General features: G+C 41.2%; 1 protein-coding gene across 1 annotated transcript in view; it reads right to left on the bottom strand.

The window, feature by feature from the left end:
- Window positions 1-14,287: 14,287 nt before the first annotated feature.
- The window catches only part of ADAM7 (ADAM metallopeptidase domain 7), a gene marked incomplete at both ends in the record, with an annotated part of 36,175 nt that continues 23,398 nt past the window's right edge, over window positions 14,288-27,064 (bottom strand). The window contains 9 exons of the mRNA XM_081135481.1: window positions 14,288-14,332; window positions 16,336-16,435; window positions 16,782-16,887; window positions 17,404-17,482; window positions 18,596-18,676; window positions 23,671-23,857; window positions 24,828-24,930; window positions 25,314-25,509; window positions 26,529-26,618. Of these exons, the coding sequence (XP_080991607.1) occupies window positions 14,288-14,332; window positions 16,336-16,435; window positions 16,782-16,887; window positions 17,404-17,482; window positions 18,596-18,676; window positions 23,671-23,857; window positions 24,828-24,930; window positions 25,314-25,509; window positions 26,529-26,618 (987 nt within the window). The remainder of the gene's footprint in view (window positions 14,333-16,335; window positions 16,436-16,781; window positions 16,888-17,403; window positions 17,483-18,595; window positions 18,677-23,670; window positions 23,858-24,827; window positions 24,931-25,313; window positions 25,510-26,528; window positions 26,619-27,064) is intronic.

Below are 27,064 nucleotides of genomic sequence, written 5' to 3'. Positions count from 1 at the left end.
AAGACAAAATCCTAATTTATTCAATAAACCCAAGTTTCGAATTATCTCTAAATTAGATACTGTCATGCTCCAAGGTAGTAAATATGAGTAAGGCATATTTTTGGTAGGGTTCAGAGAAAAATGCTTCGAACCACAGATGTGGAAATAGGTCCCCAAGTACAGATTTTGTGTCTAAGCTTATTTTTTAAAAAAATCAGTGCTGAACCAGGAACGAGTTCGGATTTTTCTAGCATCTGACTTAGACTTCAGCTGTAGCCCAGCAGATTTTTAGTCACAGGGCTTTACAGGAGAATTTGTGCCTGCAGCTTTTTCATACCTGCTGGATAATTCCCTCGCCACCACTCCACTTCTTGTTTTTCTTTCTGCTCATGATCTAAATGGACTTCCCTAGTCTATTTCTGCAGCTGTAGGTCGGTGAGAAGACTAACTCCCACAGCTTAGTTCAACCGTGCATCACCTCGATTTGGCTAAAATATACCATTCTCAAGCCTTTGGTTCTGGGGACGATGAGGCTGGAGTTTCCGAACTGGTGTCGCTAACCAGAGCCGCTGCGGTGTCAGCCAGACTGGCACCCACGCTGTGCTTATGCAAATTCACGCAGCATCGTCAAGGCAGCCACAGGCCCTGGACGTGGAAGCCGTCACTGCATGGGCCACTGTACAGAAACGTCGTAACAAGGTGACACATCTCCTGCCCCCACCCAGGGAATTCTTACTACATTATGTAATGTTAGGTGGCTGAAGGCTGCTGGCTCCCTAGGTGGCAGGCATCATTGACATTTCAGTGGTGGCGATGAGACTTCCACGGATCACAAACACGAGTTTCTGTGACTCCCAGGCATCGCTCCGCAATAGTCTTCATTTTGCTGTTTAACAGAGCGGCCTGGTATTGTAGAGAATAGTCGTATGTGGCAATTCTCTACCCATTCTGGGCCTGCTAGCGGTGGGCTTATCACTACAGGACATTAATGAAACCCAGGGAACTTTATTTTTTTAATTTTTATCGAATGTATTGGGATGACATTGGTTAGTAAAATGATACTGGTTTCAGGTGTACGGTTCTATAGCACATCATCTGTATATTGTGTTGTGTGTTTGTCACCCCAAGTCTAGTCTCCTTCCATCACCATTTATCCCCCTTTACCTTCTTCTACCTCCCCCACCCCCTTTCCCTCTGGTCATCACCTTACTGCTATCTGTGTCTGTGAGGGTGTGTTTTTTCCTGTTTTTTATTTTTTTGCTTAATCCCTTCACCTTTTTCACCCAGTCCCCCAACCCAGGGAGCTTTAAAAGCTGTCATCTTTCTCCGCCCCCGAGGCTATAGAATGCCAGAGCCATCCCCGCACAGGGCCCCTACTCCTCGCTTGTTGCTTTTTTAATATATCACTATGACTTGCAAAAATCGCTTATAAAGATTTTTCTCATTGAGCAAGCAATAAAAAAGGCTGCAAAACATTTGGGAAACGCAAAATGCTATATGCATTTAAGCATGGTTCTGTTCATTCTAAACCAGAGCTATACCCGTAGGACTGCCTTGCATGAAAGCAAATACTGCCGTTGCTTAATTACGGGCGGAGTGGAGGCATTTGGTGAGCAAACTGGTGCAGGGAGAAGAGCATGGATTTGGGTTCAGGAAGACCAGAGTTTATTTTCAGCTTTCACCTACGAGGTACGTGACCTGAATAGATTGCCTCTCAGAGCCTCAGTTTTCTAATCTACATAGTAAAGTTAATTGCACACACTCTCCTGTCCCTCAGAGATTTGTGAGGGCTGAATGAGATGACATAGGCAAAGTGTCCAGTCCAGAGAGATGTCTATCTTAGGGTTTTCCTAAAGTTTTAAATGCTCAATCACTAGATTGGACACGGCTCAACACAAGATACAGGCTAATGAGTGGTGCATCCCAGGAAAGTTGCCACAAAGAAAGAGAAAACCCTGTTGGTTTAATTCCTCTTATCCCAGCCACTCTGCTTGGAATAAAATCCTTGCAGACCCAGATTAGTGTTGAATGAGCACATAGAACCCTTCTTGAAACGGCCCCATAATGAGTGATTGTAGGTTCACGGATAACGAAGAAATTGCATTAGAGAAGGTACCAAAGAAACACGGTGCTGTGGAAGTCATCCTGGGTGAGTGACAGGTGTTTAGGGATCTGGTTCCCTCTGGTTGCGAGCTAGCAAGTCACCTGGGCTCTGGGGGTGTCAGTTTCCTCACCTGGAAAAATGAGGAAAATGGCTTAATGACCTTCCCTAGCCTTGAACCACTCTGAACCTGAAAAAATAAAATTTTCTCATGAAAGAGATTTCCCCCAGCTCAGCAAACAGCCAGCTGCTAAAGAAGGGTTGGCTGCTTTATAGAAGAGGGAAGAAGCCTGTCTCGTGGTTTTTCTGAATGGGAATTTAGCTTAAACAGTCTCTGGAGCAGTGGCTGTTGGCAAAGCAGTGGCCTCCAGCACTGAGGAGCACAACACTCATGACCTTATTCCAAGCGGGAGTGTTGCCTGTAGATGCAGCAACATTTTTCTAACAGTATCTTTAACAGAGTGAATCCAGACCTTGAGGGTTTTACCATAAAGTCATCTGCATTTAATAAGCATCCCATTTGGAATGTTTTTTCAAACATAATATCCATGCATTGTAATAAGTTCATTGGGCATTAAGGGGCCACAATGCATTTTGTTCTTGCCTAACACCCTGGGAATCCAAATGTGTTACCAACTGTCTTGCTTGGCATTTCCACCTCCCCATGTGAATGAAGTTCTTCTAGGGCAGGGGCTGGGGCTGTTTTTCTCATTATGTCCAGAGTATATAGCATGGATACTCAGTTGATTCTGTCAGTATGATGAGTCAGTGGTCACAGAGATCCTGGGAAATACTGATTTCTGAGTTAAATAAGTGGACATTCAGTCCAATGACAATCTACTAAGACCTTTACATTTAGAAGGAAGCCCTATCCAGACCCTATTAGGCCCAGTTAAGGAATTTTCACCTGAGTTTAAACATATACCTTGACAAATGAGAGGCTAGAACAAGGTGATTTTAAAGGTATCTCTCGGTTCTAAATTCTATGTTTTTATTCTACATATATACCGAAATAATCATCTCAAAGTTGTATTTGGAAACTGCACAGGTTTGAGGGATATTAGAATGACTTTTCTTCTCTAAAATATAAAATCAGTGCCTAGCTAAATTTCCAGTTCCTTGAAGCTGGCATTCAAATTTTTTATAGCATACAAATTGTCACTTCAACATGATGCATTTTTCAGGGTTACTCTTAATGTACATAAAAATTCCTTGAGTAAGAAATTATAGTTTTATTTTTAGTACTTATTAATACCTTGCATATAGGAGGTGCTAAAATATATGAAAATATAAGTAAATAAGTGACATCAAATATTATTTTCTGTCAAACACACACAAGAAGGAAAAAAAAAAAAATGAGAAGAAAAAACCCAGTGAGGGGGTCAGGGATGGAGAGTGGATCTCCTTTAACTAGAGGCTTGATGTTGATCAGAGAAATATGGGACTGGCTAGAGCTTAGCTCTGCAGCACACCTGATGAAAATTCTTGGAAGAAAACTCCTATCTACCGAGTTGAGCATGTATCATATTTAAACAAACGACTTCTGCTCAGGCACACCAGGTGAGGAGCACACGAAAAGCATTCTTGACGACGGACTGTCCTAACTTAAAACCTGTTGCTGTGTAATCTTGAACAAACTATTCAGTGAGGAAATTCAAAGGACATAGCACAGATCTTAGCCTTTCTTAAATGTTCAAACACATGCTAATTTTTCCCCTCCACTAATTTCGTATTTTTTATCCTGCTCTATGGGATAAAAATAAAAAGTCATACCAGACCATTTAGGTGATTAAAAAGCACCGAGCACTTCATGACCTTTAGTCTTATTGGAGTTCATGCCAAAGGGGCTTTGTTTGCATCCGACTGATCACTTTCACCGCTTTGCCCTCTTTTGCACTGTTGGTCCTTCCAGACTGCAAATGAAACTGTGTGCTAATAGATGTAGCACGGCCTAAAGAATTATTACTGATTTGTTTTTCTGGAAATGGAAATCGAGGAAACTCTCCTCTGGGCATCCGCCTCTGGGTGACTTTCTAGATACTTTGACAGCTCTGCAGTCTCCACTTGCAGAATTGTGTCCACAGTCTATTTATCTGCCATCTCTCCATTATTGGACAGAGATTCAGCAAAGCACTGTAACTCCCTGTAACACTCCCTTAACTAAAGATGTCAAGGTGTCCACATGGCCGTTATGGAAGAATTGACTTGGCTTCTCTTGACTTCCACATCTTCCTGAAAAGTCTAATATGGTCTCTCTGAGGATAGTGCTATCTCAGCTCCAAAATCCTGTTAAATTAACCAAAATTGCTAGAACAGAATTCTTTGCAGTGCTCTGGTCATATTTAGCACATAACTTCAATGTTTTCCTGTTGCTGAATACATCTAATTTTAATATTTCTACCTCGCTTTCAAGCTCTTCCGTCAAGGAGCTGCATCTACCCATTTAGTCCCATTTTCCCTTACCCCCAAGCACCTACTGCACACAGTCTGCTAATACTCTACCTCTTTGTCTTTACCAAAATGTAAACTTCTCCTGAAATGCTCTCCAAACTCCTAACAAATCCCAAATCCTTTCTCTTTATCCAGGTCAAGTTGTAATCGTCCCGTCTATAAAAGCGTTTATGATTAGCCCAACTTGTGTGATTATGAATTTCTTACCTCCCCCAACTGCCCTCCTCCCCAGTTCTATGAATGGACTGAGAATGTTTTGCTTGGATACATTTTTGTCCTGTAAGCCAAGCCTTCTCTCCGCATGCCCCCCATCAACCGTGTCTCTCTGTATCTATATTTTATGCTCGGGAGGGGTGTTGGAATAGGAGCAAGGCACAATGACAAGGATGGAAAGAGTGATTTGAAGTGATTTCATTCTTTAAAAAATGTTTTTGCCCGCTTTCTAAGAAGGTAGGGAACTGAATTTCATGAGATTTGATGCAGCTTAACCAGACACAAGATGATCTGCTTTAGGGCCCTTGTAAATGTATGTGGCACCAAATGAGGGAAAGAGATGAGTATTTCCCTACCTCTGCATGAAACCAAGCAGAATTTTGACTTTGTAGCCATCAAGGTCCTGCCAAATGCCACACTCAAATGGGGATGGATCATTAACGAGTATTAATGAAATGAGTAACAGGAGGAGAATTTGTTATTTTGTGAAAAGTTGTGGTAGGGTTTCAGGAGATTCAAAAAAGATGGTAAAACACCCTGAGACTATCAACAGCAGCTAGCTCTTAAACACCCTTAGTCGAAAGTCGCCAATGGAGGGAACCACTACTCAAAGGGGGGGGGGGGAGAGAGAGAGAGAGAGAGAAAATGAGTCATTGCTTTTGGAGAGGGTGCAATTTTCTATAGAAGTCACAGCAACTTCCAGCCCACAGCCCTGTCTGGAAGGATTGGGAAATAAAAACCCCAGCTGCACTTGTCTCTCTAAATTCTTTCCTGTTGTCTCCTTTTGAACAAACCCAGAAGGAAACCAGAAGAAAAGTTTCAATGCTGCAGTCCATGATGGTCAGCATCCTTAGGCAGAAAAAGTGTGAAAAGGGTAGACAGTGCATCTGGGGGGCACATGGAGAGTACCCAGCAGAGACAGCCTGCTTTTGGGAATGGTTTAGAGTAATTTAGAGAAGGGATGTGGTAGTGCAAACCAAAATGCAAAACCGTCCAAAGAAACAACTTTGTACCTCTTGTAACTTGGGGAAAATTATATATTTAACATATGCATAGTTGAAAAATTGGGGCATGGAAACAAGAAAGATTTTAACCACATGAATACAAATATTAACATCATTAGCTTAGTGGATTTTTAAAATTTCCTCGTGACACTGTTACTCTTCTAAAAACCATGATAACTACTACTCTGGGTGTACATCCTTTGAATCCACTAATAAAAATTATTCTTGTGATAAAAGAAAAACTGCACCATCATCTTCTAGGTACTGTAATGTAATGCAAGATACGCTAATCACTGCATCTAACCAGAATAGTAAATCACTTTGAAAACATCTTCATGCTCTTATTGAAGCCTTGATTATAATCGCTCATATTAGCTGCACTCCTTGAAGCAAAGCGGTAAGTCAACCCATTTCCCAGGATAAACAAGCTCTCCCCGCTAGACTTCTTCGTCTAAAAGAGGGTGCGGATGTTCCGTCAAGTCCCTCAGATGTCTCCCGATGCTGTCACCCAGCGATGCTGTTGCAGCATTGCAGCGAAGGAGGCTTTTGTCCTGAGTACTTGCAGACTGGGGATCTCTTCTATTTCATTATTTGGCGGCTCACAGAGATCATGCATTGAATTTCAAAATAAGAGAACAGGTTATCCTTTGGGTGTTTGTCACGGAAGATGCAAGTATATTTGTTCGATTTTTGAGTCCACCCTTTATATGGCAGTTTGACATTCTTTTCTGTCCCATCCTCTTTAGCGCAAGTACTCTCTCATGCTGACATGTAGGGAGAATTCATGCAGGCCTGGTGGCAGGCATGGGTCCCCATCTCCAGAATTAGTCCAGGCCACCTCCTATTCCAGCCAATGCTTCTCAAATTACCTTGCTCTTCAATTCCAGTTGATTTCAATATGTGGGCTCTGGATGCCTCCTCTGTCGCAGTTTAGGGCCTACTTTGCACATGACTCTTTGGATGAGCTTCTGTTTTGTCTCTCAGTCACAGTTTTACATTGTCCTTCTAGCACCATATTCCCCTCAGCCTGCTCTGCTGAATTCTCCACTAGGGGAAACCAATTTGAAATAATAGGGGAAAATTATAGTGAAGGTCAGAAAATTGCATCTCTGGGTGTTTCCATCATAAAATAAGAGTATTACATTTTCGTCAAAATTGTCTAAGTTACTTCCCCATTTATATGAGCCAGAAATCTATTTTCCTAATTAAATGACTGAATCTCATGATGGACACCTGCCTTACTTCCTTGAAAAATATATATTTTTTTATAAAAATACATATAGTTTAATATAAAATAATATTCAAAGATTTATAATGAAAGACCGGAGCCTCTGCCCCATACTTTCTCATTCCTGGTTCCCACACATTATACACTAAATATTCAAACTATTAAGTTATTCCCACTACCAGCTACTTCGATATTTCTAAGTAAGTTACTTATACTTCCATTTGTACGTCACTCTTAGGAATTATCTACTGGTATTTAAATCCACTTAATAAGATCTCATTGCCTTTAAGATGAACAGCTTCGGATACCCTATAGCCTGCCTTTGCCCTGCCATCACACCACACTTTCCTATACATCTCATAATTCAGCTACACCATCTACTCCCCAGGAAAGAGCCACCGGACTCTGATAGGCATACCCCCTGATCCTCCCTGGAATACTGATTCTCTGCCTGGCAAACCTTTGCACATGTGTTAACATTCTCCCTTTGTGCCAGTCATCACATTATTTTATGATCATTCATCCGGGAACCTGTTCTGCTTTCCCACGAGGCCTGGGTTTCTTAGGGCAGAGCTTTATAAATCTGTGTATCTTCAGGCACCTGTAACACCACCTCGAGTACACATTGAACAGAAAAGTAAATGAGTCATTAGACAAGTAGAACCTAAGTGGTAGGAACCCCTGTTTATTTTGTTACTTTCATGCCAATTTCCCTCTGAAATCTACAAGTGTTACGTCTCCGGGTTTTATTTGTTTGCTTTTAGAAGGGTCACCTGCAGAGGGGGCGGGGGTCCTCGTGAAGGAGACTGTGGCTTGGGCTGTGCTGTGATCCCAGAAACGGTGTCGTGTGGCCTGTCCCTCACCTTGTCTTCCGTCTGGGCACTAGCACGCTGAAGACGCCAGCGAGCCCGGGGAGGGGTTTGGCATGAGATTGCCTTGTGGCTGGCAATTCATTTTGGAAGTTGGCACATTGAGTGACACCGTGTCCGGCTGGTGGTATTTTCAGCATAGAAACCTGTTAAACTGCCAGGGCGGCATTAAGGAGATGGGATGAGTTGGTTTATTTTTCTTCTGAATTGCTTGTCAGTGCCTTAATATTCAGGCAAAAATTTGCTCAGTGCGCTCCTTAGGTTATTCCCCTTTTCCCTCTGCCCATCTAAAGACGGCTGTAGCTGACGCTGTTTCAACCTCTGTCCTTCAGAGAGCAGCAGACGCCTTTCAGAGATCAGATTAACCTCCAGCTCCTTCCCCTGGTGGACCTGAAGAGGCATGTCCCTGAGTCAGGACTTTCAGTTGTTTGCTTGTTTTTCAAGTCACTGTTCCTGGGTCATTGACATAAACTTTTATATCGAGGCTGATGCTGATAATATGAGAGAAAAGAGTAGTTTAAATGTAGGATGAGAATGATTTTAAATGCTGGAAGATTGGTTCAAAATAATTTACATTTTTATATCTAGTGATTACGCGTTTGATTCCTGTTGAAATGACGATAGGCCTTTGGACATTTTCTTCCCTTAATCATTACTTTGAGGAACCTGGAGAAATGTGAAGTAAAATTAATATGCCAGAGCTTTACGACAAAAACGTAGGCTCACTCATTGCCCTTTGCTGGCAAGCCCCTGTCTAGATCAAAGTCACCTTTCCCAGACATGAACTCGGGTCATTCCGTGGTCACCGGTGATGTCATTGTCACATTGGTGCCTGATAGGTCAGCCTCAAAAGTGGAGTGGGTAACAGTTCAGGATGTAGCTTTAGTCTGAGGCCTATGCTCATATTTCTGTTTTGCTGTTTACGGCTGCACGTCTGGGGACCTCTCATCCTGTTTCCTGGCCTGTAAAATACTTGTCATAGGGCTTTGCAGTGGGCAGCATGGGAAACATGTGCGAAGGTCTAGCAGGTGCCTGGAGTCTGAAAAGTGCAATGCAGACACTCTCTCTTTCCCTACATGTTAAAAGTGACCACTTACCCAGTACATTCTTTATTTTATTAAAGCAAGGAAGCAGGTTTGAGCTAAGGCTCTGCCCCTCTATTGACCCCCTGCTATCCCCTCGCCCGCTGGCTGCTGTCAAGTGTCAATAATTCTGTTGGTTTTCCTTCTCTGCACACAGATGGTGGAGGCAGCAACAGAGAGCTTTCCCAGGCATGCCACCCTGAGCTCAAACATCACCCAGGCAGAGCCCTGTTCTGTTGAGAAAGCGTTTTTCAGAACCTGAAGTTAACTGTAAAACCCAGAAAAGATTTCAGGGTCACTAGCACCCCCTAGGGACTGGTCAGGAGAACAGTAAAAAGTTGAAAGTCTCAGGTGCATCTCCAATACAGCTCCATGTGGACAGTAGCATCTCAAACAGGTCTGGCTAGATTGGGAGGTGACTGCTGCCTGGCTTCCCTTTCCCTTCCTTGCTATGTAAACCTCGAATCTTGTTACTGTGACTAAGAAGTTTGGGCAGTTTGGTGAGTGACAGTGATAGTGGGAATGAGACATATTAATTTCTCTTACACAGGTCCGAAGATCTGTGCCTTTTCCGGAACAAAATTATATTTACACCAGGCGCATGGTAGGGATTGAAAGTATAGTCTTTGGAGTTAGACTTCCCGAGCTGATAGTCTGACTATACAACTTAATTGGCTATCTCTTTTGGCAAATTTTTATTTTGACTTTGATTTTCTCACACTATAAAATGAGGATAATAATAGTGGTTAATTCGTAGAGTTGTTTTAAGCTAAATAAAGTAATACATGTGAAGTGTTTAGAATAGCGCCTGACAGGTAGTGTGTACTTGGTAAATGGTATATTTGCTCTCCTTGCAGCAGATCACTGGTATCCTTGAGCAAGAAGCCCTGACTTTCAAATTCACTTATCTGATTCTGTAAGTTACATCCAATACAATTGCTTCCCAACTAGCATGCCTGTGATCCCAAAGGCCCCCCTTCTATGTCTTTTATCCCTAGAGACTCCTGAGGTTTAAAGTTATCTGTATCTTTTCTTAGCAATCAATATCCATTACAAATAGCTCACGATTGCAGTTTTCCTGGAGAAAGATGTTAATGGATTCAGTGGAGGCCACAAGACAGCCACTTCCCTCCCAATCTCACCGCTCTAGAGTTTCCTAAAAGCCTGTCCTTCAGTTAGAAAGTGATCAGGAAGCTTCCAATAAGCTCAGGAGTCTAATCAATATTTCTCACTCCTCGATGCTGATTAGTAGGGAGACATCATCGGTCCACCCCAAAGTCATTATAAGTCACATAGGCTGTGGCTTTTCCTGGCACTGACTATCCATCATGTGTCCCTGGGGAAAGGAGGAGCTCTTTGGGTTTCAGTGGCAGCAGTGGCTAATTTTCTAGTTAAAAAAAAAAAAAAAAAAGTACATAAACAATAGAAAATTTTTAAAAACCACCAAAAACTAGACACCCGTTGTAATTTTCAGGAGACTGGATCATTTTGGGGCTATTGACAAATCAATTTTAAGGAGACTGGACTTCAGAAATGAGAGTAAATAGCATTTCTGTTTCCAAGTTAAAATCTCTATTCAGAGCTTTCAGGCTGCAGCCCAGCTCCCCTTCTGTTTAGGAAGGAGCGTGGTCCCTGCTTACCTACTTCAGGTCACAACCCTGGCAGAGAAGGAGGTGGTGTGTGGCAAAATTCCCCCAAAGTTACATCTTTAGTGACAAGGAACAGGAGCTTAACAAATTTCTTAGTAAGTTTATTTAAAGTCACGATTCTGAAGGCAGACGCTGGTTGTCTGACAAAGGGATGAAATAATGGGATTTTCTCGCGCACAGATTTGGTTTGCTAGGTCGCCATCTGGTGGACAGTGGAGGAACTTCATCGATAGATTGGGTAGGACAGTCCTGCCAGGCATTTGCATGCTAATAAGGGGATACCTTCCTTTAGAACATGCCTACCCAATTTCAGTGCATCCAATGCAATTTTTAAAACTCCACAACCATCTATCAGGACAGAGGCCTTGAGAAAAAGGCAAAGTGGCCCTGTGGAGCTGGTTGATATTTGAGAATAATCGCTGCTCTGTTGGGAATGTTCATTTTGTTTTATGTTTCGTTGCAGATCGCCATCACTGAACTCCTGAAAGGATCAATGTAAGGACACTTGGTATTCCTTGGCACAGTAGCATTTAGATAATATATAGTAATAAATATGGATTCTGATTTATTTTTCTGAGTGTTTCTTTTTTAATTGTTTAGAGTTTATTTGAGCAAAAATCTATTCGAATCAGGCAGTGCCAAACAGGAATTGGTCAGGAGCACAGGGAGAGACTTTTGTTCCCTTTCTTCTGAGTGTTTTTCTAAAATGATTTGCCTGAACTTCAACTGCAAAACCTCGTCCACCCTCTGCCCCCTGAACTATATAGCTGATGTCTCTGCTCGGGTTTTAATTCATATTTTTATCTTTCGTACTGTTTTCCTATGGGTTGCCCTGGACCTGCATGGCTCAGTGGCCGGTGACTGGAGCAGAGGTTTTGTTCAAACTCCCCGAGCTGGTAAAGCTGCTGCCCTTGGCCATTGAACTACATACGTGCTGGAGAACACAGACACGGGCCGCTCAGCTTTCACCCCTCTCTGGGGTTTTACTCCCTGTGATGCTGCTGGGTACTCACTCCCAGGGAGGCCTTTCTCTACTCAGCGGGGTGCGGGGTGGGGGTGGGGGCGGCGAGCTGCCCAACCTGCCTCTCACGCCCAGCTCCCCGCCCCCATTCTGCTTTGAGCTGATCTACTCCCCACCCGCCCCGAGACTGCAACCTCAGCCTAGCAGAGATGCGTCTGTGTCTTACTTGTTTCTTTCAGGCACTTCTGCTGATTAATCATTTCACTTCCTCCTCCCAGCCTAAATCCACTTCACTGAATGTCATTAAAAAATGTAAACACAAAATTAGATAAAAAGTCTTGGGAGGGGCAGTATATGTTATGGGCCCTGACGCTCAAGCTTCATTAAGTTCCAGATAAATCCTCATGACCCAGCTGCAGAGGATAGCCCGGGACCCCAGACACAGCATCCCAGGGCCGTCGGAAGTTCAGCCTTAGTTTAGGCAAATGCCAGCGTCGGGAAGGGTTCTCTGTGTTTGGGGCAGGGCAGCAGGGAGTTCCTGGGACTGAGGCAGGTCTGTCCATTCACAGCAGGAGTCCTGTTAGCAATCATGAGTTCAAGGGAAAGGATTCAAACCCCTGGGGGTGGCAAGGCTCAGAAATACTAAGACTATGAAGTCACAACTGGCTCCATAACCAGGGACAGAACTGGGCCTCCAAGGGGACCACTATATGGAGAAGGTTGCAGCTGCTTCCTAACCTGTAGACAGTATTGGAAGACGAGGGTCCCTAAGAGACAGAGCAGGTCGTGGCAGCATTTGAAAGGGGCGCAGGTAACATCTCCGTAGGCTGGGAGACACTCTGGGTAAGCATGAAGAACACTGCCTGAAATTCAGAAGGTCTTCCTGGCCGCTGCAGCTCAGGGGTTGAGCACCAACTATGACCCAGGAGATCGCGGTTCGATTCCCGGTCAGGGCAATGCCCGGGTTTTGGGCTTGATCCCCAGTGGGGGGCGCGCAGGAGGCAGCCGGTCAATGACTCCCTCGTCATTGATATTGCTCTCTCTCTCTCTCTCTCTCCCTTTCCCTTCCTCTCTCTGAAATCAATAAAGATATATAAATGTATATTTTTAAAGAAGGTTCTTAGCTATCAGAAGGTCCTGAGGTTATCTGAAGAGAGGGAAGCAGGTTAGAAGTCTAGAGTGATTAGGAAGGAAGCAATGAGGCAGGAAGATTTGGGGGAGTACCAGACATAATTGGAGGGAGAGAAGAAATTTGGGGAGGAAATCACTGGAAATGAATAGTTAGGGGAGTGTAGAGCCCAATGCAGAGGAGGCGGGTGGTGATGCGAGCTTTCTGGAAGAGGCATGGTAACAAGAACAAATCCAGGAGGCTGTTCTTTCATAGGGGGGTAAGGTGTCACCAAAATGCACCCTGTTCATCAGCATATGTACTGCTCAAGCGAAGACAGACGTGTGATTATTGTGAACACCAGAGGATTATTGTTTGCTAATATAGGTGAGGTTTTATATTTTATATGGAATTTCTCTTTTTGTCATAAATTTACATAAAATATTTAAATCAGCATCTTCTGCTTTAAGTACACATTTATCAATGTTCTTTCTTAAAGGGATGGTTTTCATTAGAACAGCAAACCCTTAATCAGCTGCCGGGATATAAAGTGCTGAGTCACTGCTGTCCGATCTCCACTGTTTTCTCTCCTCAACCCCTCGGCATAGCAACAAAAATCTCATCAACCACAACCGGCCTTCTTCCCTGATTAGCAGCATTTATTTAATTGAATCATAAAATTTGCATTTAGCACTTGAAAACTTTATTTCAATGAATGAAAAAATAATTGGATGCAGCTTAAACAGTTAACCAAAGGAAAGTAGAAAGCAAAAGAGAGCACACTGAGAAGTGTCGGTATCAGAAAGAGCAGAAATCATTCCCAGGATGACCCCACACACTGCAATCAAGTGACAGGGAGGAGTGGACGCAGCACAGAAATCACACAGTAAGTGATCAAATCCATGAATTATAAGGATCTCACAAGCCCTTCATGGGAATCATATTCTCTGCTGGGGTTCATTTTCTGAAATTTTTGTAACCCTCTGACTTCTCTGTCAGGTTCTAAGGAATTCTAAAGATTTGGGGATTTAAAATTAAATTCTAGGAATTTAGAATTAACCAAAAACATTTCAAGACCTCCACTGCTATCAGCACAATTGTAAGAACTACCCTGCAGTTAGGGTGACTTCTGCCTCCTTCACTGAACAGAAATAAGTGAAACAGCCTGCTAGTGGAGTCGATGCCTTCCTGCACTGAATTCCTGGGCTTTTCTGCAGGAGAGGAGTTCATTTAATCCAGAATTAGTGGTAATCATGTCAAGTTCACATTAAGGTAGGTACTTTTATGCTCCCAAGGAAATAACCTTATGTAAACAGTGTTTTTTGCTTCTTAGATTCAGGGTTGTAATTTATTCTCCTTGAGGTTTTGACTCTTTTTTAAGTAACTAGACTAACATTTTATAGGGACATTCTAAAGCAAGGAGACTGTTTATACTTGTATTAAGCTAAAGAGGGTTTGAAAACCTATAATGATTTTGTAGCATATGTCTACACTACAGGTCATGAGTTCTACAGGCAAATATTACAGAAACAAGTTGTTTCTCTTCAACGTTTTCTGTCTGGATATAGAACATTTGAGAAACTATCAAAATCTGTGCAGCAAACAATGAGGAAAGGTCGTGAAGATCTTGCATCCAGAAGCCTCAGCCTAGCCTTTCGCAGCCATCTTCGATATCCAATTTCAAGCTCTAAATAGAAACACATGGGTAAAAATAAGTGGTTTTTGGTAAAATCTATAAGCATGTTCTATTTCAGTTACTTATTTATACCTACTAATTGCAATAATCTTTCTGGATTTTGCTGTGCTACATTTTTTTCACTTTCCCAGCTCTCCTTAGCCAAGGCTCATGAAGCAGCTATTGTAACACAAATGAGCTTATCACAAAAGAAAGAAAATCATTTAGTATTTCATTAGAGGAAGCCAGTTTGCTTGCACCAGGAGCGCCTCTCTTCACTCTCCGGTGTGAGACAGGTTCATCACTGTGAAGAGGCAGGGCCGTGAGAAACATCCCTTCTTCTCTATCCCAACAACAAAAGTGTATTGGGTGGGATTTCTTGTGAGAATGCTTTGTGGGGGAAAGCTTCAAATTAACCCAGTACATTGTAGCACTCGACAGAAATCAACGAATGGATAAAAGAAGGAAAGAAAACAGGAACTCTGAAATGTAGCCCAACAGTCCTAATTTTGTCTCCCTTTAATAATTTTGTCTCCCTCCACACTTTTGATACATTTTCTAACATAGACATAATAATTGAAAAGTGGGCCCAGCTGGTGTGGCTCAGTGGTTGAGGGTCGACCTATGAACCAGGAGGTCACTGTTCAATTCCCAGTCAGGCACATGCCCAGGTTTCGGGCTCAATCCTTTGTAGGGGGCATGCAGGAGGCAGCCGATCGATGCCTCTCTCTCATCATTGTTGTTTCCATCTCTCTCTCCCCCTCTCCCTTCCTCTCTCTGAAATCAATTAAAAAAACATTAAAAAAGAAAAAGAAAAGTGAAATAACCCCTTAGATACAGTTAGTTATTGATGTGCTGAGAACTCTGGCACTGTTGAAGTTTAGCTCGTTCCCTTGGGCAGGTTGAAACTCTTGGATTAACACAGGCTCTGCTGGATTATCTGTTAGAAATGTTAGCACATCAGAGGAAACAATCCCAACCATCCTCTTCTTTTGATAAGAGCTGAGGATGTCCCTAGTCAGTCAATGAGTACGCAAAGAACACAAAAGGGTGCCAGCCTTTGAAAAATGTCGCAAGTGGGGGAGGTACCTTCTGTCATGGGAGCCTACCATTTTGGCACGTTGATTGGAATCTGCGAGTCCTCTTGGGTCTCTAGTTGCAGGTTTCTATAATAAATACATGTCGTTGTGTCAGGAACTGCATCATATATCACACAGACACACATGCATGAGCATATGCACGCGTAGACCCCCTCTTCTTGATTCATGAAAAATCTAAAACAGTTTTTAAATTCCTATGGGATAGGGTGGGGGAGACAGTTCTGGTTAAGGGAAGTTTTATCAGAAACCATTTTTCCTTGTAAACCCTGTGAATCTCTCCAACAATATATTTAGTAAGAGATTTCCAAACATTTTTCAAGTGATAGAGCTTTCATTCACAAAGTGCATCTATTGAAATTCCAGTAAGACCAACTTAGGGAAAGGGACTGTGCTGGTTGCATATGTTAAATACATGCAAAGAAATGCACAAGCACTAAGTGTAGAGATGGATGAATTTTCACAAATGAGTACCTCTGTGTAACCAACCCCCATCCAGATCCAAAAACAAAACTTTCTCTCCTTCCTTGAAGACCCCCCTCCTCTGTTGTAACCCATATCCTAGTATCTTTTTGTTACTGATTTTTAATGATTTTATTTTGAGAGCATATTTTGTATGATTTCAATCTTTTAAATGTATTAAGACATTTAAACCAGAATTTGGTTTATGTTTATATTTTTTATAATAGTGCACAAATCAGTATTTTATTTAACCAATATAGTTTTCTCTGAAATAGTGTCTTGGTTTGCTTGGGTCCTGCCATCCTCTCCCTCCCCATATGTAGACTGAAGGCTTAATGGTATGAAACTGTGTTAAACTGTTCTGCATCTTCTACCTTGTTTAGCTTTAGGACTAGTTCCATTTCAAGTTAATCAACTATTTAAGATAATCAACTATTGCAAATGAAATTGTCTTACGTGTAGGGGATGAATATCAGGTAAGATTGGCTCAGTCCTAGTCTGCAGCTCATCCCCAAAGTATCCTTTATTTTCCACTCCCAGTCTGTCTCGAGGTGGGCTGTCAAGAAGGAAGCGGAATATTGATACAAGATAGGGGGTGAGCCTGTGGTTAATATTAAATCAACTAGGAGATTTTTAAAAGACGGATACTCAGGTTATACCTTGTAACGATTATATTTGAGGGAGAAACCAAAATTAGTATTTTCTTAAACTGTAATTTCAATGTGCCAACAAGTTTGGGAACCATTGGGATAAACATTAGGATTAGCACTTGATTTATTGGTATTCTTCCTTCGTCTTCAATAAGGGGTTATCCTTTGCCTCCATCAAGTATGCTCTGTGGCCACAAAGCCAATATGTTCTCAGTAATGGCCTTCTCGAACACATAGAAAAGACAGACATACCTCTGAACTTTCTTCAGTTTAATACATTTTTGGTAGTGAATTAATAATATGATACCCCCAGCACCAATAATGCCCAGGACAAGCACAACAACCAGGATGGAGATATCTGGAATGGTAAAAAAAAAAAAAAAGAAAAAAGCTTCAACCAAGATTTCAACTTTAGGACAGTAGAATATTAACATTTAACTGAGCTGTGACACTGGTTCTCTCTTCCTTAAAAGATTTTGATTCCCCCTCCCCACAATTTCTTAAATATAAAGTAAAAGGCCAAAATATTATACAAATTATCATCTGTGTTAGCAATGAACACTCCTTATGTTTAAGGGAGCAACGGTCAGCAGAAAAGTTTTGATTCTCAGTTATTAACAGACTATAGAAAAAGCTTTGTTGGGTTGTGGGCTCTTAGAAGACCTAATCCAAATTAAACTAGGAGAAGATCCATTAATTCTTAAAAGCAAGGAGTAAATTCAAATGTGGGTATTTAAATATGCAAAAAAAGGACCATACAAATCCATACAGAAGCACAACATATGTAGTAGACTCAGAAAATAAGAAAAAAAAAAAAGCATTTTCACTGGCTGGGCTTTGATATATGCAGGACAGTATATTCTAGGATGCTCACTGGTAATGTTTAAGGCCTCTTCCCAGTTCACAAGTACCTCTTCTTCCTCACACTGGCACTCAAGTTCACTGCCATCCACCTGGAAGGGCATTCAATCAGTTTTATCAAATGACTGGCATGAGATGTGTTTTGCACACACACACACACACACACACACACACACACACACACACACACAAACTTTTTATTGATTGATTAACTAAACCGCAAACTACAATCAATTTTTGAAAGAAATAAGCAAACAAAATACAAGAATCAACCGCCTTTGGAGACGGCCTTCCAACAAGAAAACGATGGTGTCAGATTCAAAACCAGATAAACAACACAGCGTGAGTTATCTTTCCAGAAGGCACCAATTTTTTTTTAAAGGAACAGCCCCTGCTAGTGTTGAATATATCGCAGCCAAAGAACAGACTCTAACTAGGCTTGATAATGATGAGGTAATATAAGTGTGGGATAAAGTGATAGAACAGTGTTTAGTTCATCAGAGTATTGTGTGATAATTAAGAACACGCCCTCTTTCTGGGTTTAAATCTCAGCTTTTCCTTTCACATAAACTAAGTGTGGCTTGTTCTCTCTCTGTAAAAGTAGGCAGAGGACTCACCTTTTCAGTTGTTATGAAGCTTTTAAAATTTAATATATATGTAAAGTACTTGGGAGAGTACCTGGTACATATACACTCTCTAGATAAGTACTACTGATTTATTGGGCTTTGAGAAGACGTTACCCACGACTGCTAGGTACCACTATCATTGAATATTGTTGAGTAAAAAAATATGGGTTTTTTTTTGTTTTTTTTCAAAAGCTTCAGGCAAATGTTGACATTGATATAACTTAAGTATAAGTGATATTATGATAGATCCAACTTTAAACTTTACATTTAAACTTCATATGTACATAAGTTACTGGGTTTCTAGATTACCAGTCTAATAACAAATCATATACTTGCAAATGCTGGTAGTATCTAATACCTGGTTTAGCTCTTTGGATCAATTTTATTTATTATATGTGAAAAAAAATGGTTCCCAAATGAACATCTAATTTCAAAATCACTATACATACTTACATGTGTGCATTTGCGTGCAAGCGCGCGTGCACACACACACACACACACGCATAGGCCCAGGGATAATAAGTCCTAAGTAAATAAATGTCTGGTAAGATATTAATATAAAAAGGAGTCAAATCTTACAGCATTTTCATTGCACTGAGAGGAGCAATTAGTTGAAGTGTAAGCCTTTTCAATCTTCACGCATTCACCATTTTTGCACACCTACAAATGAAATAACCAAGATAAATTGGAATGACTTACTCTTATAATTTACGTATTTTTTTCTATTGTGAATAATCACATGTAGAATCTTCTGTGGAATAAGAAGTACTCTTTAAATGTTTGATGGCCATTTGAAAATAATGTAATGTATGTTCGAATATTGTTATGCACAAACTCCTCAATTATTAAAATGTCTATGTCTTATTAATTTTTCGAACATTAATCCGCTTGTATTTTTGGTGTCATAGCCAAAAAATTATTGCCAAGACAATGCCAATGAGCTTTTCCCTGATGTCTTCTTCTAAGTGTTTCACTGTTTCATCCCTTACATTTTACTTTAATCCATTTTGAGTTAATTTTTGTTCATGGCATAAGATAAGTGTCCAATTTCATTCTTTTGTATGTGGACATCCAGTATTCACAACATCATTTATTAGAGACTGTACTTTCCCCATTGTATATTCTTGGTGCCTTTGTCAAAGGTTAGTTGACTGCGGATACATAGGTTTATTTCTCAGCTCTGCTCTGTCCCACTGGCCTATGATGTCCATTTTTATGCCAGCACCACGCTGTATAAATCACTATAGCTTTGTAACATAGTTTGGAATAAGATGCCTGTAGCTTTGTTCTTTACTCAACATTGCTTTGCTTGCTTGGAATCTTTGTGGTTCATGCAAATTTTAGAATTGTTTTTCCTGTGTCTGTAAAGAATATCATTTGGGCTTTGATAGGAATTGCATTGAACCTGCAGATCATTTTGGGTAGTATGGACATTATAACTATTAATTCTTTCAAGTCATGAACACAGGGTGTCTTTCAATTTATTGGTGTCTTCAGTTTCTTTCATCAAAGTCATATTTTTCAGTGTATAGTTTTCATCTCCTTGGTTAAAATTATTTTAAAGTATTTTACTGTTTTTGATGATATTGGAAGTGGGATAGTTTTCTTAATTTCTTTTTTAGATTGTTTTCTTTACTGTTGACTTCACTGTGTGAGGGTTTTACTGTTCATCTCTTTCTATGAATTCTTCTTAGTACTAAGTTTTTATTTTATACATTTCTCAACTCAAGGACATTTATTATTATTATTTCTTTAATTATACTTTACCTCTATTATGTTTTGTTTATCTAGAATTCCTAGATATCTATATTAGAATCTGAATTAGATTTCCTAGGACTATTTTTTCTGTTTTCATTTCTTTTCTGTTTTAAAATTTATCTTATTTTTCTGTGTTAAGACGTTTAGCTTCTAATTTATTATTTTTTATGTAGTATCTCTTTGATGGCTTACTGCCCAAATTACAAATAAACCAGTAATCACAATTTATTTTGTACTTTGAAGGCAATACTTCTTAACTGCAAATTATAACATTTTTTTTTTTATAGATTTAATATCCTTTTAAATAGTATGAAATATAAATTTAACTTTTTTCCAAAAGGACTTTCCTCTTTTTTAGTGCATATCTGTTCCATAGGGGACTGTCGTCTCTGATTCTTCAGATTGGTCTCCACTGTTCAATTATTTCACGTCTGCTGTTGTTTGTCTTCCTTGCTTATTATAGAACAGATTTTCTATATACAGTCATATGTCCCTTAATGATGGGGATATGTACTGACAAATATGTCATCAGATGATTTTGCCATTGTGCAAACATCACAGAGTCCTTACACAGACCTAGGCGGTATAGCCCACTACACAGCTAGGCTACATGTCACAGCCTATTGCTCTTAGGCTACAGACCTGTACAGAATACTGTAGAAAGTTATAACACAATAGTAGGTACTTGTGTATCAAAACATAGAAAAGGTACAGTAAAAAAAGTATATAAAAGATAAAATATGATATACCTGTATAGTGCACTTACCTTGAATGGAGTTGCAGGGCTAGAAGTTGTTCCGGCCGGTGAGTGGGTGGGGAGTGAAGGGAAGGCCTGGGACATTGCTGTACACTACTGTAGACTTATAAACACCGTCCCACAAGCCCGTCTCCTGCCCCTTCCAGCAGTGTTAGAAATTCTGAGAACACTGAAGCTGTCAGTGCTGTTCCATGAACAGGGATGTGGGCTGGACTGATTAGGAATATTGAGGGGAAGCTGACTGGAAAAGGCATAGATCACCATAGTAGTGACTGGCAGGAGGGAGTGAAAGGTGACAGGCTACCACAGAAAGCTTCTTACTGAAATGGCAATGGCACTTAATAGTTATTAAAAGGTGAAGGGATTGAGAAGTACAGATTGGTAGTTACAGTGTAGTCACAGGGCTGCAAAGTACAGGACAGGGAATATGTTGTAATAACCATGAGTGGTGCCAGGTGAGTACTGGAAATACCAGGGGGACGCTGTAAAGCATATATGATTGTCTAACCACTGTGCTGAACACCAGAAACTAATACAAAAATCATATAAAAAATAAAAAAGAATAAACTTGGAAAAAAATCGCATTTAAAGAAAACAGTACTTATTAAACTACCTCCTGTGGACCTGTGTCCTTGTACAGGATCTTAGATCCTCAGCGAGGAATTTACAGCGATGTGTTCTGAACACAATCGAGCTAGATCAAGGGCTGTACGTGCCCCCTAAATGTGTAGCGCTGGGGGACACGCTCATCTGTGCCAAAACGAGTCAGTGGTGACAGACTGGGAGGTAATCTGTGCACTCAAAATTGAGGTGCTGTCAGTGAGAGGGAATCTACTGCCAAGCCCTGCAGATATTGCTCCCATCAAAGAAAAAGAATTCATCTGAACCACATATCCTTCCATTTCTTGCAGGAAATCCAGCTCCACTATAATCTCATGGGACCACTGTTCTTACACAATACATGGCTATGCACCATTGAACACTGGGAAACATTGTTTTTAAACCCATGGAGATCTCAACTAGAGAGAAATAGTAAGATATTTCTTATTTTAGTTTTTCCATTTTTGTATGTTTGATAAATAACTACAGATAGTTTTACAGCAATTTTTCTGAGTCAAAGAACAGACTAATTTCCTCCCTTTCTTCCCTCCTCTCTTCGCTCCTCTTTCCACTCTACCCTTCTCTTCCCTTCGCTTCTCTTCCCTTTCTTTTTTCTTTCTTTTTTTTAAATTATCTATGTCCTAAGTTCTGTAGTGTAACTAAGGAAAAGGGTGCCCAGGGGCAGTGGGATACATTTGCTCTCTTGTCCTACATGAAATTAAAAGTTACCCAGAAAAAAATAACTACAAAGAGAAACTAGAATGTTTTTTATTTATTTTTAAGTTCCTTATGTCTAAAATACAGTATCTTATTGTAAAAACGAAATGAAAAATCCTGTATCTAGTGTCTCTGTGATACCTCTGTGACTGGCATTTATGATACGCAAATTCCCTCATTAGAATTGGTTCAAGAACTGGCCCCATTGTTACTGGTGCGCTGATGGACTAAGATTTCTCTTCAAAGAATAGGCACTCTAGGTAGCGGTACATGGCCCAATGTGCTTATGAGATCGAGACATGCTCCTTATCAGGGCTCGATTCCCAGTCAGGGCACATGCCCGGGGTTCGGGCTGGATCTCCAGTAGGGGGCGCGCAGGAGGCAGCTGATCGATGACTCTCTCTCTCATCATTGATGTTTCTCTCTCTCTCTCTCCCTTCCTCTCTTTGCAACCAATAAAAGCATATTTAAAAGAGAAAAACCCCAACATGCTCCTTAACAACTGCTCTGAGATCAACCCCTTTGTTCAATTCCTGTCACTCTTAAGGGGATGTCCTACTTCTGCTTTGTACTTCTGGCTGATTTTCCTTACCTGAAGTGAATAAAATATTGTTTGGCTTTTTTTTTTGGTTTGGTTTGGTTTTTAAGCTGATGCTTCACACTCTATCTTACTGAAAATCCCGGAACTTTCTAGCTGTGGTTGGTACACATAACTCAATTTTCACAAATACAGATGCCTTACCATTTGGATACTTAGTCATCTTAATGGGAAACTGTATAGCTTCATATTTGGACTTGAAATGTTGGTTTTCATTAAGTTCTTAAACTTGAATCCTTTTTTTTACATATTGAAGTCTTGTTTCCCAGTTCATTTCTCTATTACATTATATGAAGGATGCTGTAATGTTTCTGGATTTTGGCATAGAGAAGGGAAGCCATAGCATAGAAAGAAACTATTCCACTTCGAAATAGCTGATCTTTTGATAGTCTTCTTATAAATTCTCCATATATGCTTGTGTTCGTAACCCTTGATGAAACGGCTATTGTTTTTAGTATGCATTCTAAAGTTGTATCTTGGAATAATAAGTCCTTTCCACTCTGGCCTCTTTCTACTCGTTCCATTTCACTTCACTCCAGGTCACCCAAAGTTCCAGTCACACTGAAATTGCCAGTTATCTGACTATGCCATACATTTTATAACTTTGCATCTTAAGCAGGTATTTATTCATAAAAAAGCCTTTTCTCGTTTCCGTGTGCTGAGAAACATTGTTCATCAAGTCAAAGCTGAAATGTCACTCATTCTAAGATGTCATTCTGTGTTCTACACGTGAAGTCAGCTCTTTGGACTCAAATGTACATTGGTCACACCACTATAAAAGCACTTGTGTTGGATTGTAATGATGTATTTCATTTAATCGATGAAATTCTCAAGTGCACTCACCTTTTCATCACCTGTGTCCAGCACAGTCACTGGCACCAGAGTATGTGCCCAGTGAACATGGCTGAGTGAGTAAAATAAAAAAAAAATGTATGGCCACTTCATAGTCAATTTAATTCAAAAATTATGCCTGTAATTTTGTTAGATGTCTACTGTAAGACACTGAGCACATGTATAATATTTACATATCATTTTGTATAATAAGGCTTAAACAAATTAATATTTGTGAAAATGTTATTGCTACTCTGATCAATAAAAAAGAAATTACCAAATTTTTTTCTGCTTTCTCATATATAGGCCCTCTGGAACCAATTCTAGGCTCCAAAGATGTTTTCAAGGGCCTGAACTGAGAAGTTTTAATAAAACAAAGAATTTTCATCTTACCATTTCATCTCCACATTTTGTTCCAGGAGCAACCAGACCCAAATCTTTAGAATTCTGATATAAATAGAAGGTTTTGCAGTCAATGGTGGCATTCTGCTTTGGAACCTTAAGGTGATAGATCTTTTCTTCCCCAAGGAAAGATGAGTGCTGCCCTCCGGTGCAGAATATCTTTCCACATTTGACATTTCTGAAGAAAAGGAACAGTAGTCTCAGACTCGGGACCAGAATAGAATTTTAGAGACCAGGCTTGCCTTGAAGTGGCCTGGCCCCTTTTTTCTAGCCCAGGTTTGCTGGCAAGCTTCAGAAGGGCCAGGAAAAGCAGTTAAGTGTCGTGCAGGCCAGTGCTTACCCAGGGAAAGGAGATGAATAGGCAAAGATAGAAAATGATGTTTTTCTGGATATCTCTGTGGTTCTCACAAATCTACATTAGCTTTAGTCTACAGAAACAATATTTTTGTGAGTCATTTGATTAGCATAACTTTGATCAGGATGCTAAGATTTCTTTCTTAACCTCTTTAGCATAGAGCATATCAGTTGATTCTCGCAATAACCCTGGGAGGTGCTAGTATTATAACCTCTGTTTTGGAGGTTACGGAGTAAGGGAAGTTAAGTGACTGCCCATTTTTATCTAGTGTACTGAGGAGCAGAGTTGAACTCGACAATAGGTTTTTACTGTGGTTTTCAGGCCAAATCCTGGTTTTTGGCCCATATCAAGCTATCGGCAACAAATATACAAGTATGGCTCAGCTCATGCTTCTAAAAATCCGATTCGACTTCTAGTTCTTCCATTTCTCTCCCAATTTCAATGCCCCCCATTCTTTTTATGACATCACCCTTCCCTTCTCTCTTTCTCTTTGCCCTGGTCTGCTCATTTCCCCCCTCCTCCGGTTGGCTCCTTTCTCTTTCGGTAGCTTTTACTCCCCCCTTTGTCTATTAAGTGTCTGAAATCTTTCCCATGCTTCTCCCGATAGTGCTCGACCTGCAGCTAACAAGCGCAGCACCTAACTGCCAGAGGGCACTGCCCAGGATGCCACCCCCCTCCCTGCTGCCCGGCCCTGGCGGCCTCAGCGAGGGGGAGTTAGACGCTGTCAGCAGGAGCTGCTCTCACCCGCAGGACCCCCTTAGACGGCGCGTACAGCTCTTTACCAGGCACTCACTTCTCTTCGCAGGGGATTAGTTTGCTTTTCTTGTTTTTGCAGTATCCGAATTTATTTCCCTTTTCATTGATCAGGTAGCAGATATCAGAACTGTCTTTTGCCCCTGGGGTGCAAAATGGTATAATAAAAGTAAAACAGTGAAAGCATGAATACTGTTCATTACAAGACACTTTCCTTTTCTGATGTAATTGAAGTTTCGGTATTATGTAACGATGAGGCAGACTGGGACAAAAGTAATTAAACAATGACCCTCTTCCCCCAGGAAGGTATCTTAGTATAGATATACTAAACAAGCAATAAACATTCCTTAACCCACATGCTGAGCTAGTCGATTAACGTTAGAGGTAACATCAATTAACATTAAAGGGACTCTGTGAAGAGATGCTGGGTAATATGGCATTCGTTCCAGTTTTGCCCCCGGTATGGGACAGTAACAGGACTAATGGCTGTGATCGCGATCTGTCATCCACCGTGCTTGGCCCTCACCATGATCGAACAGCTCGGAGCACTGGTCATCCCGGGTGGGACATCTCCCCAGGAAGCAGTAGCCTTTCCCGCTCTGGCAGGGAAACCCGTTTACTTGGAATTCATCCTTTGGACACCCAGAGGAGTGGCCAGTACACGCTTCAGGGAAATCGCACTCACTTCTCGCTGCTCTGCACACGGACCCTGCTTTTTTCATCTGTTGAAGAAAAACAGAGACATTAAATCTTGGACACGGGCAGGGAGGGAAAGTTCAGCGAGTAGGAGGAAGGTTGGCCCATTTAATTTATCTACAAGTGGTTTTAGGCTGAAACCAATGGCCTTTTCCATTGCACTGGGAATTGTCATCATTCGTGAACGCCTTGGCTTTTGTTAATTTGAACAGTGCTGAGATGGTGCTTTTGAAATTTGGCTTTAGAACAGCATTGGGCAGAGTTGGGGCGGACATAAGCTGGAGAAACAAATAAATGTTCTGTTCATCTTCTTCAACCCTTGCTCCAGCAGTGCTCCCCTCCCCCAGCTACCACACACACACACACACACACACACACACACACACACACACAGAGCTGGGAGCCCCTGCCTCTGTGGAGGAATCTCCGTTCCCAATAGGTCAGATTTCTCCCTGTGAAATAGAACAACTCCCTGGCTTCCAGTGGAGGGAACTGCATGGAAATAGTCTCTCATTCAGCTCTTCAATGTGCATTTAATCGTGCTGAGTTCTGGAAAGATTTCCAGGTGAATGAGGCATGCTTCCTTTCCCTTATGCTTTCACAGTCCAGGGAAAGAAATGACAATAAATGCTTGAACAAAGCCATGTGGATCTCTGCTTGTCTTTCCTAGAAACATAGCTCCAATTCCAGCATAATCCTTTGCCCTGTTAGGTCACCGTTGTTGGGATGCCACGCCTCACGCCCACCTCCAGCTGAGGTTGACTAGGTTGGCAGTGATTTACAAAGGAGCAAGAGTAATGTTAGCCATGCAACTCCGTTCCTCAAAGACCAAGCCCCTCACCCGCTTCTCCACTTCCCAGACCATAACCCTGCCCAGTGCTTAGAGGTCGGAGCATCTCAGAAGAGGCTCTAACGTGTACTAGCAAGCCTAGCCCTGGACTGGGATTAGTGGTGTAGGGCCCTGCAGTGGTCAGACAACTCTTTGGTCCTCTGTTCCCTTAATAAACTAAAGACAGAGAAATCCGGTGCTAGCAAAGGCTCTTACCTGACAAGATTCACAGCATTCTCCTTCTGCACAAGTACTTCCTGGCTTCAACATACATCTGTCCGCGTCGCAGCAAGGATTCGTGCACTCCTGGCAATGACCAAACATTAAAGATCAGAAGTTGGATTGCGGTTTGGTTCCTGTTTGAAGAATTAATTAGTTGCCCTTCTGTGTAATTTAGCATCACTTGTCATTCAGAGTTAAATACCAATGCATAGTCCTAGGCTATGAGAGCTATACAGAGTGGGGCAGAAGTAGGTTTACAGTTATTTGTATGGGAAATAATATGAATAAACTCTGTGTTTTGCATACTCACAACTGTAACCCTATGTTTGCCAAACCCTGAATAAAGACTACCACTTGCCATTGGTGTCAGGGACTTTTACACTGTTTCCTTCCCTGGTGGCTGCTCAGCATACTGAGCTTGGGCTTTGTAACCTCCCATTCTCCTGACGACTCTGCTCTCTGGGAGGGTCTCACTGCTTCTCTATCCTAAAGCTTTGATGTGAGATAATACAGCTTCTGAAGATCTGATT

The sequence above is a fragment of the Miniopterus schreibersii genome (genome assembly GCF_964146895.1).
Source record: "Miniopterus schreibersii genome assembly, chromosome: 4".
Classification (NCBI taxonomy): Eukaryota; Metazoa; Chordata; class Mammalia; order Chiroptera; family Miniopteridae; genus Miniopterus; species Miniopterus schreibersii.
The sequence above is the reverse complement of the archived record's forward strand: the minus strand, read 5'-3'. Positions and strand labels throughout refer to the sequence as shown.